Below are 15,955 nucleotides of genomic sequence, written 5' to 3' on the forward strand. Positions count from 1 at the left end.
CAAAGTGTCATATATTTCAGAGTTATCTGTCTAACAGGTACTGTAGGTGTTTGTTACATTATTGTTCCACGGCTGCAGTCATGTGGGAATTAAGAACGATTAGGGCTAATTATGATCCTAGCAGGCCACCAATTAAAAGAGCTGGTTAAAATACAGCACTGTATTTACATTTATGATGCATTACACAGGTTAAACAGGATTCATTAAGTCAGTTTGCCGGCCACCCATTCTTCAACATTAATCTAGTCAGTCTGAAGGAGGCAATTACATTTAATCACTTTTACAAAAGAGCTTTCTCGTTATGCATTGCCTTCTCAGAAAGAAGGCGATGGAAATATGGGTCCTTCTTCAAGAGCAGATTTTTTTTAACAACTATGCTATGCTGTTTCCATAGAAACCTTTGTTTGAACACTGAACAGGTTGATGCAAGGGCTTTAAGTAAGGTGTGTGTGTGTGTGTGTGTGTGTGTGTGTGTGTGTGTGTGTGTGTGTGTGTGTGTGTGTGTGTGTGTGTGTTTTGCATGTGTGTGTGAAAAGCCAGATACAGTATATTCATGTGCCTCTACATAACACAACGACCTTGAGGAATTCACAATCTGGTTGTGACATATTGGGAGTCCGCTACCCTCTCTCTCTCTCCCCCTCTCTGTAGGTGGGCTGCATCTCTAGCATGGAGACAGAGGCGGGTGGATCTTGCATTAATATGATGCATTAGCCAAGCTGAGGGACTCAGAGGGGGGGAGACGAGCTTCGATCTGTGCGTCTCTGAGGGGCGGCTTTTGGGATGCTTCCTTGTCTGCCTCTCTCCCTCCCATCCTCTCTCTCTACCTCCCCTCTTTTCTCTCTCCATTCCTCCCTTCCCTTCTCTCTTTCTCCCTCTTCCTCCGTATCCTCCTTCTCTCCCGCCCACCATGTTAGCAGAGCCTTGGTAAATTCTTAATGAGTCATGATACAGCTTATACATTCCAATAGACCTTAAATTACATTTTAAATTCAGATGAGGCCTTTTAAAAAAAAACCTGATAAATGTGTCTGCTGGGTATTTACTAACTGAGCATGTGAATGCATGCATGATTTGCTGCTCTCTCTTGTCTCTGTGAAGCATTTGGCACCCAGGACTGAGCAAAAAATAAAGGTCACATTTCCAGGATTGCTCTTCCAGCATGACTTACAGTGCCCTATTGTAAGGTGCTCTGATCCAGACTCATGTCTCAAATCAGCACAGCCAACTACACAGCCAACTACACAGCACACACAAGCTCTGTTGACTTCACCCTTCTGTGCCTTCGCCACTGAAGTGGGTAAGTAAGTTTTGTGATTGTTTGTCCCAGCGCACTTCACTTGCTCCTGACCCCAAATAACCCTGAACCTGATGTCACGTGTTTACTGGAGCCCACTGAGACGGCTCCTCCATCCTCCGGGCTGAGGCAGCTTCTGAGTTAAATCCTCTGCAGCACGGCGACCTGTTGTGATTCTGCTGGTAATATGATACCCTGCCGACACCTCGGGTTGTCATGGCAACTCTGACTGTGTTTAATAAATCCAAAAAGAGAATGAAAAATGCGAAATGGGGTGGGGTGGGAGGGTTGGGGGTTATAAAACTTAATAAATCAAAAAGGGAAGGAGGGGAATATGGGACCAGAAATATTTGATGTCTGTGCCCTCTCTGAGGTTCTAGTGTGGAGAGAGAGTGCAAGGCAGCAAGCAGAGCGAGAGAGAACGAGAGGCAGAGACCAAAGGCACCAGCGCAACTCAATATACTTTCATGCCTCATGGGCCAGAGGAGAATTTCAGACTTGAAGAAGAGGCCGGGTCTCGGCTCAGGAGTGTAAAGTGATGGACCTTGCCCGTCGCCGCCTGTCTCGTTCACTGTCTCTCACCTGCTGCACAGCAGCCACCCCAGGGCTGTTCTCCAGCCCCTGGACTGAACAGCGCAATAAGAAAAACACTAGTTTCACCGAGAAATTAAATATGCAGCTGGGAGACCTGACCTCGAAAAGCACCCGCTGCCCACTTGCGCTGCCCTGTCTCCCCACGGCCAATTAGAATGAATAATTCACAGCCCCTCGTGTAGCTGGTAAGTGTTTTTCCTCCTGTGAGCAGTCTTATGGAAAATTGCGATAGGGCAACGATGAGCCCGGTGCTCTGTGGGGCCAGACTGGGGCCCCCGCGGTCGCACTTTGGATTACGCTTCCAGGTCAGGTGTGGCATGTGAGGCCGTCACATCCGCCGTCTGCCAGAGATATGTAATTACCACGTTCAAACATGGGCAAGCGGCCCTCTCCCCATTAATGAATAGACACGGCCGCTATCTGGTCTGGAATTAATGTCAAGCAGGGTTTTTTTTTTGTAATTTTTTATATTACCGGTACTTCAGTTATCACTGGGACAAATGGCAGTTGTCTGGAGGCCACTGGTGACATTTTATAAGGAGATGAATCTGGAAAGGGCTCTGAGTCTGTTGCAAACTGGTACGGTCTTGCCCCTGTGATTTTCCTTAAACGTCTCCATGAGATTGGAGTGTTGTTGCTGCTGCTGCGTTGTGTTGTTTTTTTAATGGCGGGAAAAATAACAGCCTGATGTCTGATCTTCTTTTCAAGCAAAAACCACTGGGGGGGGGGGGGGGGGAACAGAAAGAATTGTATGGCATAGCTAAATGATCGCCGCTCTCCAGCAGTGTTCTGACCCACATAGCCCGATGCTGTTTAATTAACCTGTTAGCGACGCAGTGCAGAAGGGAGATTGGAGCTCACAGGAAGCTCTGCCGCTTCTTATCCCTCCAAAATGGGGACACTGAATTCACTCCTTAAACGTGAAAATCAGGTCACCGGCATGCATGATGACATAGGGAAAGCTTCAGACAGGTTCAGAGTGTGCTTATAACCACTTAAAACTTCTCCAGCCTGTGCTCTGACAGTTACAGATTCCTCTCACAACTTAAGAAGGGCTGTGATGTTGTACATCGCCTTTGGTCTTCAAAAAGCTGGGACCCTTTTTAACCTTCTCCCCAGTGAGATGACTGCCTGCGTGTGCATCATCCCAGCTTCTGCTGGGTATTCAAGAGGTGTCCCACGCACGCAGACTGAGAGGGATGACAGACACTCGGGCTGGGTGACATTTGGTGCTGTTTGCTGAGTGCAGTGTATGTTTGCATTTCAGTAGGACATGAAATCAATGCACTGCGATTATGCTTTGTTTGCCCCTGATGACTGGCCAAATGGCGCATAATTAATTAGCCCAGCCATCGCATAACATTTCCTCAACAAACTTTCATGGACGTCACATAGACAGGGCAGCCAGACAGTTTGTCAGAGTCATCTCCTCTGTGTTAGAATAAAACAAGATGTTCCTTAAATGTCTGACAATTATTATAATTTTTATTTTTATTTTTACAAAAACCTCTGAATAATTTTATGCTCCATTGACTCCAATTGGTCTGTTGCTTCAAACAACTCCAAAAGTCAAGAAGAAAATGTTGCCTAGTTAAGGGCTTCAAAACCAAAAGGCATGAAAGACACACAGCTTAGGTGCATGGAATGTTGTAAATTTTACTCGGTAATTTATTTGTTGGCAAACAACTTTTCACTGTTACAACAAATATTAGTTATGAGATCATTCAACTCCCAAACCCATACAAAATAACATAATAAATAATAATCAATAATTACTGTTATAATGAGGATAATTTAAAACGCACCAGTGCTGCATTGTTCATTCTTATCTGGACCTCTACTCTTGCAGTTTAAATCGTAAATGTTCTTTGCATGAAAACCATCCAACAAATAAATATAGTTTTTTTTTTTTAATCCTTTGGGAAAGGGGCTCGTAGGGGCATGGGGATGCAGGTGTGGGGAAGGGGGACATGTGCAAGCTACAGTTTACTCTCGTCTCTCAAATAAGTAAACCATGTCTTTATCATGAGAAACATCCTGGCTTTAGTGTTTACACAATGTTGTTCTTCTCTAAGTGTGCCGTTTCAGAGACCACATCTCTTCGGACATAAATTCACATTGAGTTTTGGTAAGAAAAGCAAAGTAGAGACACTCAGTCTGTGGTCTACCATGGTGAGATCATCAAGTTGTACTGAGGAAGAGCAGCTGTTGCTCTCTACTAAACTAATGCAGGGAACGTGTTCAATCCACAGTAACAGCACGACGGGCTGTCGGTTCCCCTCTGACCCAGGTCAGGATGCATTGCTATACCAACTATTAGGACATCTGGATGCTCCTCTCAAAGTGCAGCATTGATGCTCCCTTGCTATTGATCCATGAGTTGGCTAGCGATTACTTCTACTCAGTGGAGAACCAAACTATAAGTATAGAAATAAAAAGTGGTTATATAATGCTAGAAAAAAGGTGATGTTTGTTCAGTGGTGCTTGTTCTATTTTATAACACAGAGAGAGAGACAGACAGAGAGAGAGAGTGAGCGAGAGAGAGAGAGAACGAGAGAGGAGGGATTACTCCTAGTGGCACTGTAGGGTAACATATCGGAGGCCCCAGAGTATAAGAAAGAAATATGTTCTAGTAAAACACACACAGACAAAAGTACAAAATAAAAAAAAGTCATGAAATGCATATCATATGCAATGCTTGTATCTGTACATTTTACACAGAAATACATTATTTCTCTGTATTTAGGATTTGTTTAATGTTTTTTCCCCCTCAGTAACTGAAACTCTTATCGGAAAGGAAAATAGGGGTATATAGAAAGATGCTTGCAGTCTGTGATCACAAGATGCTTTCCTCAGGGTGTGAACTAATGCATCAGGAGAAAGCACTGACGACCTAACAAAAGAGTGCTTCAAAAAACCTGTGGGAATGTGAGAGGATGTATGCAGCAGTCCAACCGGTACGGTACGAGAGAGGGGTGGAGGGTAAAGTCGTTTGATACAGTCACGTATCTCTGCGGTTACATACTCTATGTGGCAGCTAGTCTGAGTTTCATCTCAAATCTCGTAGTCTTTAGGTTGCGTTCCCACACCATGTACAAATCCATACAGATGTAAAAGGGACCCAGCTAGGATGCGGTCTGTTGGAGTGGCTCTCCTGATGATGACTCTGTGTGTGGATGCACTGCAGTGGACGTGGGCAGTTCAAACAGTTGGCAGACTGTAAAAAGTCAAGTCTAAGATTAACGGATAACATCAAACAAGTATCCACAAGTCGGGTGTAGCCAGTGTGTATGGTCAGTATGTCCCTCCCCTTCCTTTATCAAAGAGTTATTTTTTTTTCCGACCACGTTTTCTCTATTCACACACAGTGAGTGTTCTAACCCAGGCGCTCCTGCCGCTCTCTCAGTCATATGGTATCACGTGTTCACACAACTGAGCACTGGGCACTATCTTCCATCTGCGCGGGGTCAGGCAGGAGGCACTCCCATACTTACACAAACACACACACACACACACACACACACACACACACACACACACACACACACACACACACACATACTCAATCACACACACACACACACACACACACACACACCACACATTCTCTCTCTCACACATACTCGTTCGAGCTCAATCCCTGGGCCACCCAGGCTGGTGGCGTCCGGTCTATAGGCTGGTTACCAGGTGTGAGGGGTCCTGTGGTGGCTCCTCTGGGGACGACTCTTCCTTCTCGGGGGCCACGATGAAGCCGTCGCTGCCCCCACGGCCCATCTGGTAGTAGCTGTGCAGCTCGTGGATCTGGTTGCGGGTGTTGCCCAGGTTGGGCATGCTCTTGTAGTAGACGTCGTCGGCGTCCATGCTGCCACTGCCGCTCTTGCCGTTGGGCAGCTGCAGGTCGCTGCCGTCCTCGTCTTCCTCGTCGTCCTCGTCCTCGTCCTCGTCGTCCTCGCGGTCGTCGTGGATGCCGTTGATCATCTCGCCGTGGGGCAGGTCGGCGAGCGCCGGCATGCTGGTGTACAGCGAGTCCCTGTGTGGCGACGGCGATCGCGTGTGCGTGGGCCGCCCGTGCGCGTGGCCGTGCGTCTGCGAGGAGCCCGGCTCGCCGCCCACCACCGCCGCCCGCTCGCCCGGCAGCAGGGGGAAGAAGCTCTCGTTGGTCTCCTGCGCGATCTGCCGGCGGCGCGTGGAGAAGGTCTGCAGCGGCTGGTGGTTCTCGGGGGGCGGTGGCCGCGGCGGCAGCAGGGGCGCCTGCGACTCCTCGCGGATGATCTCCAGGCTCAGGCCGGCTGCCTCGTCGTGCGGGAACGCGGCCGGGTTGTCCAGCACCATGGCGTCGTCCTGGCCGACCCCTCCTGCGCCCCCTCCTCCTCCGCTGCCACCCCCGCCGCCTGCCACCCCCATGCCCATGCCCAAGCCGGCGCTGGTGCCCATGCCGTTGAGGGTCTTGTTGGCCAAGTTGCGGCTGTGCTCGCTGGGTCTCTGCTCGTGGTTGTTCAGGTAGGAGGGGATGTAGTTGGACGTGAGCTCCTTCAGGATCTTCTTCTCCAGGGTGGTCTCCTTGTGCATGGTGCTGTAGCCGCGGTCGATGATCTGCACGCAGTCGCTCAGGTACTCGCCGCCCGGCATGGTGTAGCTGTTGACGTGGTTCCCGTTCAGCGGAAGGGTGTCCATCACACTGGAATCGCGTGCGTTGTTGAGGATTCCTTCTGGAGACAACACACACACACATACACGCACAGAGGAGGGGGAGTTTAGTGGAGGGCTTTTGTGCTTGTGGCTTAGCCAACAGTCATGAGTGTGTCTCTTCAGCAGGGAAGCTAGCGCTCCCCCAAGAGACACACACATCCTCCCACCATAACAGCCTTCCAGCCTCCACAGCTCACACAGCTAATTCAGCTAATCAAAAAGCTCCACAGCCTCCTGCGTAGGGGGGCCTCTGGGAGAGGGTGGGGTGTGAGCCGAGCCCACAGTACATGGGGCACAGGTGGATCACACCCGAATCACATTTTCACTTTCATGCGTGAGAGACTGAAAGACTGTCTTTGTATTTGAACTCTAGTCCCTACACTAGGTGACAACACAGAGCAGCTTTGTCAAATCAGGATGAACTTAAGCTTTGAATTACCATATTATTAGATGAGTATAAATAGCACAGCATTAAAGAGAGTTAAAATAGCAGGGCTTTCAGAAACTGATTAAAGGCATAAAGAGATGACATACAAAATAAATGAAGACTCTTAAGAGCAGCTTTTCGTTCCCTCTGAGACGAATGATAAGTGGCAGTTTATTGGTGACGAACCAGACCATGTCTGTGTTTATTTTTTCAACTGCTGGAGTTTTGTTACAGACAGAGCATGTAGTTCTGCTCAGTAAGAAGTGCAGTTTTATGGTCAATCATGCATGATTGCAAATAACCCAAGGTCGCGTTATAAAAGGTCATGTTATTTAGTCACTGATAAATACAGTGGTATGTGACTCAGTGTTTTCATTAATGGAGAACTTTGGCAGTGGCATTTATTCTGGGATTCTTGATTGAAGTGTTTGATGGTTTTGCTTTTGCAGTGTGATTGAGTTAGTCTGCCAGCTCGGAGGGAAGAGAGAGCAAAGCCCCGAGTCGATTTCACATTTGATGGTCAACAGTGATAGTGAGAGTTACTGGCGTACTTGAGTCTCTGTAGGGAGCTATGGCACAGCATGGAGGAGAGGAGAAAAAGACAGAGAGAAAGACCATTTGTGTGAATACAGATATAACATGCACCAGAAATGCACCAGTAAACATCATTCACTGAGACAGTCACGTACAGTCACAACCGGCACATTCACAGTCTGAGTCACATCATTTGTCACTATTTGGAGATATTGGGACACAGGTACTGCATCAACCATTTTCAAGTGAATGACTTCAAAGACCTTTTAGACTGATATGAAGAGAAATACCCAGATGCCTCAGACACATTTACAGAGCATGGCAGTGCAATGGTGCTTCAAAACAAACAGCATGAGCTACAAGTACACTGTAGTAAAACTCAGATTCACACTACAGCAGACACACTTACAGTATCAAGCACAAAGCACACGGAAGTGGCTCCACATGATTTCCAGCCAAATATCTCACTTTTACCAGAAGAAAATGATACAGTGAAATATCTTCTGAAAGAATTTTCTGACTGCTGACATGGAAACAGTATTTGAATTTTGGTATAAATGAACGGTGTCCACATATTGATAGTTTCTGTCCAAGCTGACAATCATGAACACTCTGGATACCATTTCTGTAGCTGTGGAGTACACATATCAAACAGCATGAGGTCCATAAGGAGAGAGAGAGAGACAGAGAGAAAGAGTTAGACAGGTAAAGAGAGAGAGTTAGACAGGTAGACAGAGAGAGTGAGAGAGAGAGGGGGGGGAGAGAGAGAGCTACATTGGTAGAGAAAGAGACAGTCAAAGGAAACGGGGAGAGACATTGGCACACCTTGCGTGTTGTACATGCTCACTGTGGGGTTGTTATATACAGCCGCATCCCCAAGCAATGTGTTATAGGGATTGTTAGTGGCATGGGGCCTCAGTAGCGCGTTAGTGATTAGATGATTAGCCATAGCACCTGCAGCAGCCACAAAGAGACAAAGAGATTGAGAGACAGAGACAGAGAGAGGGACAGAAAGAGGAAGAGACAGACAGAGAGAAAGAAAGAAAGAAAGAAAGAAAGAGAGAGGGAGAACAAGGAGAGATCTGTCAGGCAAACAAACAACACAGGAGCGTCCAATCTTTGCCAACAGCCAATTTGCCATCACACACAGGCATATATCAACAACACATATAACATACATGCATAGCACAGAACAGCTGTATGAAGCTCTTACGAAGCATTTGGGTATGAGGTGTAGACGGCAATGCATTAGCCAAGCCTGTTATCCACGCGTCTTCCAAAGCTAAGATCAGTAAGCATCACATTTGACTCTTTATGAAGGCTTCATGCAGCTAGCATGCATTGTTTATGCTTGCTTTGTGCATGGCTGATGTACCCGCGCTGAGCAAATAGAGCACTGGCAGCAGGAGCCAGTTGTGAGCTCAGGAAGCTTGACTCCAACCCACCATCATTGACACTTAAGTAATAGCAGAAATATATATGACCCCACTTAGCTTTAAATAGCCTTACATACAGCCTTTCAGCATCTGCAATCAAATGGCTATTTCTACTGGAGGAACAGTGAACGAATGATACAAAAAAGACTACTTCAAGTGAAGTGAGGCCACACACTATTATACACATGAATTCTTTTCTTCACATCATCAAATGCCGTTGGGTAAGAGCATGGCAGTACAAAGACAAGGTCAGATATAAGTACTGCGCTAAAGAGCTCTTTTATGCTCCATGGCGTAATCTGTTTTTAATTCCAGGTTTTTCTGTCATTCAACTACAGTTGTTTAGGTGTCTGGGCTCTGTGAAGGAGCCTTGAGGTCAGGAGTAACCTTCGCAGGGACAAGGCTGCTTGGCTGGAGTCCTTTTCTGGGTCAGGCATCTCTAAGACACTGGAGGGTCCAGGGTGCAAAGGTGAGCGTTTTGGATTGGCTGGAGCAACTGAAGCTACTGAGTGGAGTTTGAGGACTGAAATTCATGACACTGGGAAAATATATGCTTTGTTTGGAAATGGATGGCCATTCACGGGGAGATTATTTCACATTTTAAAACAGCAAATTATGCTTGGCAGTAATGAGAGCGGCTTTTTCTCTCTCTCTCTCGCTAGTAGTGTAATCCTGCCAACTCTACCTGCCATAAGTGAAAGAAAGAGAGATATGAGGAAGCACAGAAATACAGAGGGCCGAATCCGACTGTATGCGCGAGCGAGGGACTGAAGTCCACGGACTGGCACACTAAGTGCATAATTATTCAGATCCTGACACTCACACTCTCACTCCAACATCAATCTGTCACACTAACAGCTTATTAGTGTCGTGGAGAACCAGCACATCTCACAGATTTAGAGCATATGGAGGCCAGGGCAGACCCTCCATCAGTGGGCATGGAGCTCTCCTCCACCCACCCGCCACCCCCACCCACACTCCTGTCATTAGCATGGGGACGCTCACTTGCAGCCATTGATAGTAACACATGCATGTTTACATTCCTGTTTCCTCTCCGACGGGAGGGTGAAAGAGGATGTCACACATTTGCTCATTATCCGTATTAAAAACCCCTCCATCAGCACAACTGACTGTACTTTTGGTAGCGGGAGATGTTTACACAGAGAGAGGGCCTGTGGACTGGACTGCTCCTCTTCTGTCAGTCAGCGCTCTCCCCTCAGGTTGTATGGCTGAACTCTGTCCCCAATATTTGCTCGCTCCCTTGGAATGAGACAGCTGCGAGGTCTGATCTAAGAGACACCGTTTGTTGACGCGTCACTTTGAGAGTTGGATGGCGTGGTGAGGGGCTCTAAGAAGAGGAGTAAATTAGGGCTCGACTGGGGCCCTTCCATGGGTTTCTGTGGGACGCCGTGATGATGTTGGCCGCGTTCCCTTCAGTCTATGCCTTTCAGTGTTTGGTTTAACAAGCAGTCCTGGCGAGCTTTGGTGGAAGCAATCATGATTTGCGATTGTTTTATAAGGGATGCATGGGACTAATGCAAAAGAATGATGAAATGAAAAATTACTCTGGAGAAAAAGTTTGGAGAGAGTTGGAAAAAGAAAAAGGAATAGAGAGAGAGAGAGAGACAGAGGGAGAGAGAGAGAGAGAGAGAGAGAGAGAGAGAGAGAGAGAGAGAGAGAGAGAATGTTGAGTTTGGTTCACCTCTGTTGAGAGTTGCTGAGCTGTTCATTTCACCAGAGATGAAGGAGGACTCTGTCTGCTTCCTCACCGTGTCATTCCACATCCGGCGGATTCGGCTCTGAGGGGGAAGAGAAAAAAAGAAAGAAAGGAGGAAAAAAATGTGGACAAGGTCAGGGCACGTATCGGGAGCTGGCTCCGCCGAAGGACAAAAAACGCCCCGCTTATCCCTCTGCTGGATGGACGCAGGCGGCCTCAGCGCGAGAGCTGCAGCACAGAGAGAACTAATGGTCTAAAGCCTGGACTGGGCTTTGGAGACCCGCGGCTCACGGAGCCGGACCATACATCACGCTGGCAGGCAGGAAGGGCGCCGAGAGATGCCTGAACAGAGCAGTGATTAGAGACACTCGGCTACAAAAACTCCAAGCGCTCCCTGGGGACGGAGGGTAAAAATAGAGGACGAGTGAATCTTTAATGGACAGCCTTGTTGGGGATTTGCCATAAACGCTCTATTAGGCCACATGATATACCTCCAGAAATGGGCGCCCGCCTGCACTCAAACTTTTTCCACAGACCCACCTGATTAACTCCATTTCAAATGCATGTGTTGGTGCTGCTATGGATTGCCTCATGCATTATTAATTATTATACTGTTTCAGAGGTTGTTTGTCTTTAGTATATACTGTAGATAATCTGTCCAATGGCTGCAAACCAACAATACGGTGAAACTGTATGTCTGTATAGCATGTGTGTGTGTTATTTCAAAGGAGATTTGTATGTGTGTGTGTGTGTGTATGTGTGTGTGTGTGTGTGTGTGTGTGTGTGTGTATGTGTGTGTGTGTGTGTGTGTGTACGTGGGTGTGTGTGTGTGTGTGTGTGTGTGTGTGTGTGTGTATGTGTGTGTGTGTACGTGGGTGGTTTCGTGGTTTAGTGCATACTGTATGTGTTATATTTAGCATTGTAGTTTGTGTGGTGTTTAGATGAATTGTGTTGTTACTTGTGGGGGAGATATATATCTGTATACATTGTATTTGTGTGTGTGTGTGTGTGTGTGTGTCTCACCTGTGAAGCAGTGGAGTAGCGTGGTGTGCGGGCGGTGCTGTTCTTGCTTGAGGTGGATATTGTCGATTCCACACTCTTTCCACTGCAGCAGTGTGTGCGCAGGCATCTCCCATACTCCTTACGCACCTGTGTGTGTTTATGAGACAGAGATGTAGGATTAGCATGCAAGCACACACACACACACACACCCACCCACCCACCCACACACACACACACACACCCACCCACCCACACACACACACACACACGCACACACACACACACACACACACACACACAAACATAGACACACACCTTCAAAACACCCTCTTCACATTCATGTAATCACATCTTTTCACATAAAACTTTACACAATCACATCAACCCAAATATGCCCTTTCTGAAGTGCTCTAATCCTACCAACAAGCGGCATTATTTATCCAACAATCTTATTATTATTGCAAAATGTAAAACAGTTTCACTTATCAGTACAAAGATCCCAATCGGTTCAATACAAATAAGGGAGTAATTACTTTTTAACGACATTAAGTTGGCTGACACTGCCTTCGACATGCTCTGTTTGCACAGCTGCAGTGCTGTGGAGAACCGTCTCACGGATCCAGGGGCTGCCGACTTCAAACCGCATCTCGGCCGCGTCCCAGCGGACATCAACGAACTCATGAGCCTCCCCCAAAGACTCAAAACAAAGATTTTTTCCCCAGGACAAAAAGGGCCTGAAACAGTATTTATGTGTGTTTGGCTTAGCGTCCTGCTTGCGCCCCCCAACCCCCCCCCCCCCAAAACGGGCCCCCAACTTCCCGCCCAGAGCTGCCTCGAAGTGCGTAGGATGACGGATTGGCCACGGTTAGCGCCGATTTCCTCAGCCGCAAAACCTCGTCCCTTATGTTGGAAATCTACGCTAGTTTCTGGACCAAAAGCTAAATGGAGGGCTGTAACCAGACGCCTTCCATAAAGGAGTGTTAACAGGATCTGATTGTGTTTACTGTACAGTTTATTGGGCAGCTGAGGAGCTGCTAATTCGTGGTTAATGGACTGATGAGCGAGGCTGGCAGAACTGTTGCATGCTCTCTGTTCTGTAAACCTGATACTTGGTGTTTACACTTCCCATGTGAGAAAAACCCCTAAGTGCATGAGTACACTCAGCACTCACGCTAACTGTCTTTTGAAACAGTCCCCATGTGGATTTAAATGCAATTTTTTATTTTTTATTTTTTTGGGGGGCGGCAAACATCTGGATCTAACATGTGTTTGGTGTTGTGTCTCTCCTACCTTCTTCTGCAGGATGCAGTGGAATATGAAGATGAACATCCCCTGTAGCGAGTTGAAGATGGTGAAGAGGTAGGCCATGATGACGGTACTCTCGTTGATGTACATCAGGCCAAAGGCCCAGGTCAGGCCCAGCAGACAGAGCAGCGCGATAGCTCCGATTACCCAGGATCTGCAAAAGCCCAAGCCGACAGCGCCGTTAAACACGGGCTACATCTCACCAAATCCCACTCTCAGTTCACTGCCATCACTGGGCTGGAGCAGACTTGCATTAGGCTAAAGTCCACTTTATTGAGGACATTAAATTGTTGACACTTTTGCAGTGGCCATTCAGCTCAACAAAGACACTGTTGAATGTGAACATTGCTGAGCTCACACCATTATTCTCCAAAAGTCAAATGTCGCCACGGCGGTGGCCGTAATGTTTTGAGCTCCATAATTAGTGGAGTGCATTACCTCGATTTAAAAATGTCATTTTCTCTCAAAGGTTGCTCTTGCCTTCCTGTCTCATTTACTTTGATGGCAGTTAATTTGATTGGCTAAGTTTGGCTGTGATCAGGGGTCACTACATGGAAGAAGGGAGGGACAAAATGAGAGAGCAAAGGAGGAGGAAAGAGAGGGATAATGAAGGAGTAGAGAGTGGACTATAATGGCAGAGAGAGAGAGAGAGAGAGAGAGAGAGAGAGAGAGAGGTGAGCAGAGAATGCCTCTGAAAGGATGGAATTGAAAGAATGAGTGCAGGAAGGAGTGGGGAAAAGACAGAGAGATGGAGTGAGAGAGAGACGGAGGAAAAGGTGATTGATTCGCTCCTCTATGGCACCACTGAGGCGAGACATAACTTTCCAATAAAACCTAAAGGAAGACTTGGATTAATCCCAGTTGCCCAACCCTCTTCATAAATCTGGATTAGCCTCAGTCCGCTCAGAACACTCAGGTAATAAGATATCACAAACACACACACACACACACACACACACACACACACACACACACACACACACACACACACACACACACACACACACACACACACACACACACTGCACTGTAACCTTGTGGCCAGAGGAGATCAAGAGGGCAGGGTGTTAGTGCTATTACAACAGGGAAGCACTCGAATCACAGGGGGGAAGCAAAGCAGGGTCACCCACTCCAATCAGGGAGGGCGTCATAGAACAAGGTCACAGTCAAAGAATGCAAATAACCTTACCAGAGGCAATCCAAAACAAGACATGCTGCACAGAATGATGGCTGAAATCAAGAGGGTGAAGAAAAGGAACAGAAAAACATACAAAATGAAAAGGACAAAAAAATAAGCCAAAACATAATGAAGCAAATAAAGTAATAAGTAAGTGAAACAAAAAACATGAAAACAGTTCTGAGATGTGGGGTATTCGGACGAGAAGATCTGCCAGCTCAGTTGCTTGAAATTCTCACAACCCGGTTTCCATGACAAAGCAGAAACTCAAAACAATGCTGGGGGGGGGGGCAAGAGCGAGAGTGAGAGTGAGTGAGAGAGCGAGCCCAGTCTCTCGGCACAGAGCAGCATACATCATCGACCTCAGCCCAGCACTCTCACTCCTCGTTCCCACTGCGGCGCCTGCCAGCTCTCCCTCTCTGTCCCCACGTTTCTGCTGAGCCCTCCGCCCGCCTCAGCGCTGCCTCGCCACCTCACCTCACCTCGCCTCTCTCTCTCTCTCTCTCTCTCTCTCTCTCTCTCTCTTTCTCTCAGAGCCTGAGCCCCACTTATGAATATCAAATGAATAATCAATTTATGAAATAAGCCAAGTAACCCAGATTCCAGCCTATTCCCCCGTCGTCTGATGTGGGCTCCATTTTCATGTGCGGCGGCCCCAGCCATGCTGTTTGAGTTAGAGTGCGCCTTTGTCTCGGCACTCGCGCAGAGGGAGTGCTATGCTGTGGGCCCCGACATCACAAACCAACTTTCCATCAGACAGACTTCACAGGCACAATGAGAAATTGGAAAAGCATGGAGACAATGATAAGTGTGATGAGGTAATGACACAGAGTCGTCGGAGAAAAGCCCCAAATGAGAAGCTCGCGAGATCAAACGCACATTCAAGCGGTGGGTGGGGGGTGAGGGGTGGGGGATAGGGAGGACAGAGAGGAGAAGCCTTACTTGATGTTGTCCAGGCAGCCTGAATCAGGCTTCAAGATGGCGGTGTGATGGAACATCTTGTAGAGGGCAATCCCCAGGAAGATCACGTTCAGCTGGAATGCACCAGATTAAAAAGGCATTACATTTCTCCAGTCCAATTTAATGCGTCTCCATTTCATTTTTGCTCAATGTGCCGTGCACACATGCAACACTTTTTTTTAGTCTCTTCCGCCTAATGAGCACTGATTATGAATGGCTGTCTGAGTACCGCAAAACATGGCAAGGCACCACACACACACAGACACACACACACACACACACACACACACACGCACACACACACTCACACACACACACACACACACACAGGGCACACACAAGGCACACACAGCATCACAAACGTAATTTCATTAAAATCCATGTCTTTCAGAGTAAATGGGGAAAAAAGGTTGAGCTGATAGGGGCCTTCTCTCCATGAGTGACAGCTGGAGTCTGTGCTCGGCGGGTGCGCTCGGCTATCACAACCCCACACACTTACCACTCTCCACGTTTCCCTCCGCCCTTTTTTCTCTCCAACATGACAAAACATAATAGAAGCTTCAGGGCAGTGGAGCGCTCAGAGAGCTTGGTGCCTGGTGCCGGTCTATTTCTGTAGTTATCAGTGATGGCCTGCTGACATTTTGTCATGAGTGGGCATCACGGACACACGTAGTGACATTCATCTAATTGGCAAAATGTCCTCGTCCGGCCATTATCTCGCTGCACTGTCTGTCTGCGGCTGGCAGAAGCAACAGGGCCACCAATAACCCCAGCGCTACACTCGTCTGCCATGAAACGCCCAGGAAAATCATTATTC

At 47.6% G+C, this 15,955-nt stretch overlaps 1 protein-coding gene across 4 annotated transcripts in view; it reads right to left on the minus strand.

Annotated features, from left to right (window-relative positions):
- Positions 1-3,529: 3,529 nt before the first annotated feature.
- adgrl3.1 (adhesion G protein-coupled receptor L3.1) overlaps positions 3,530-15,955 on the minus strand; it is a 92,025-nt gene continuing 79,599 nt past the window's right edge. For all 4 annotated transcript variants that reach the window (XM_042098058.1, XM_042098049.1, XM_042098040.1 and 1 more), the window contains 7 exons: positions 15,121-15,212; positions 12,987-13,155; positions 11,718-11,843; positions 10,680-10,776; positions 8,367-8,495; positions 7,559-7,576; positions 3,530-6,600 (listed from right to left, as the gene is read on the minus strand). In XM_042098058.1, coding sequence (XP_041953992.1) covers positions 5,561-6,600; positions 7,559-7,576; positions 8,367-8,495; positions 10,680-10,776; positions 11,718-11,843; positions 12,987-13,155; positions 15,121-15,212 — 1,671 coding nt within the window. In that variant the 3' untranslated portion in view covers positions 3,530-5,560. The remainder of the gene's footprint in view (positions 6,601-7,558; positions 7,577-8,366; positions 8,496-10,679; positions 10,777-11,717; positions 11,844-12,986; positions 13,156-15,120; positions 15,213-15,955) is intronic.

This window comes from Alosa sapidissima, chromosome 1, assembly GCF_018492685.1.
Source record: "Alosa sapidissima isolate fAloSap1 chromosome 1, fAloSap1.pri, whole genome shotgun sequence".
NCBI classification, from domain to species: Eukaryota; Metazoa; Chordata; class Actinopteri; order Clupeiformes; family Clupeidae; genus Alosa; species Alosa sapidissima.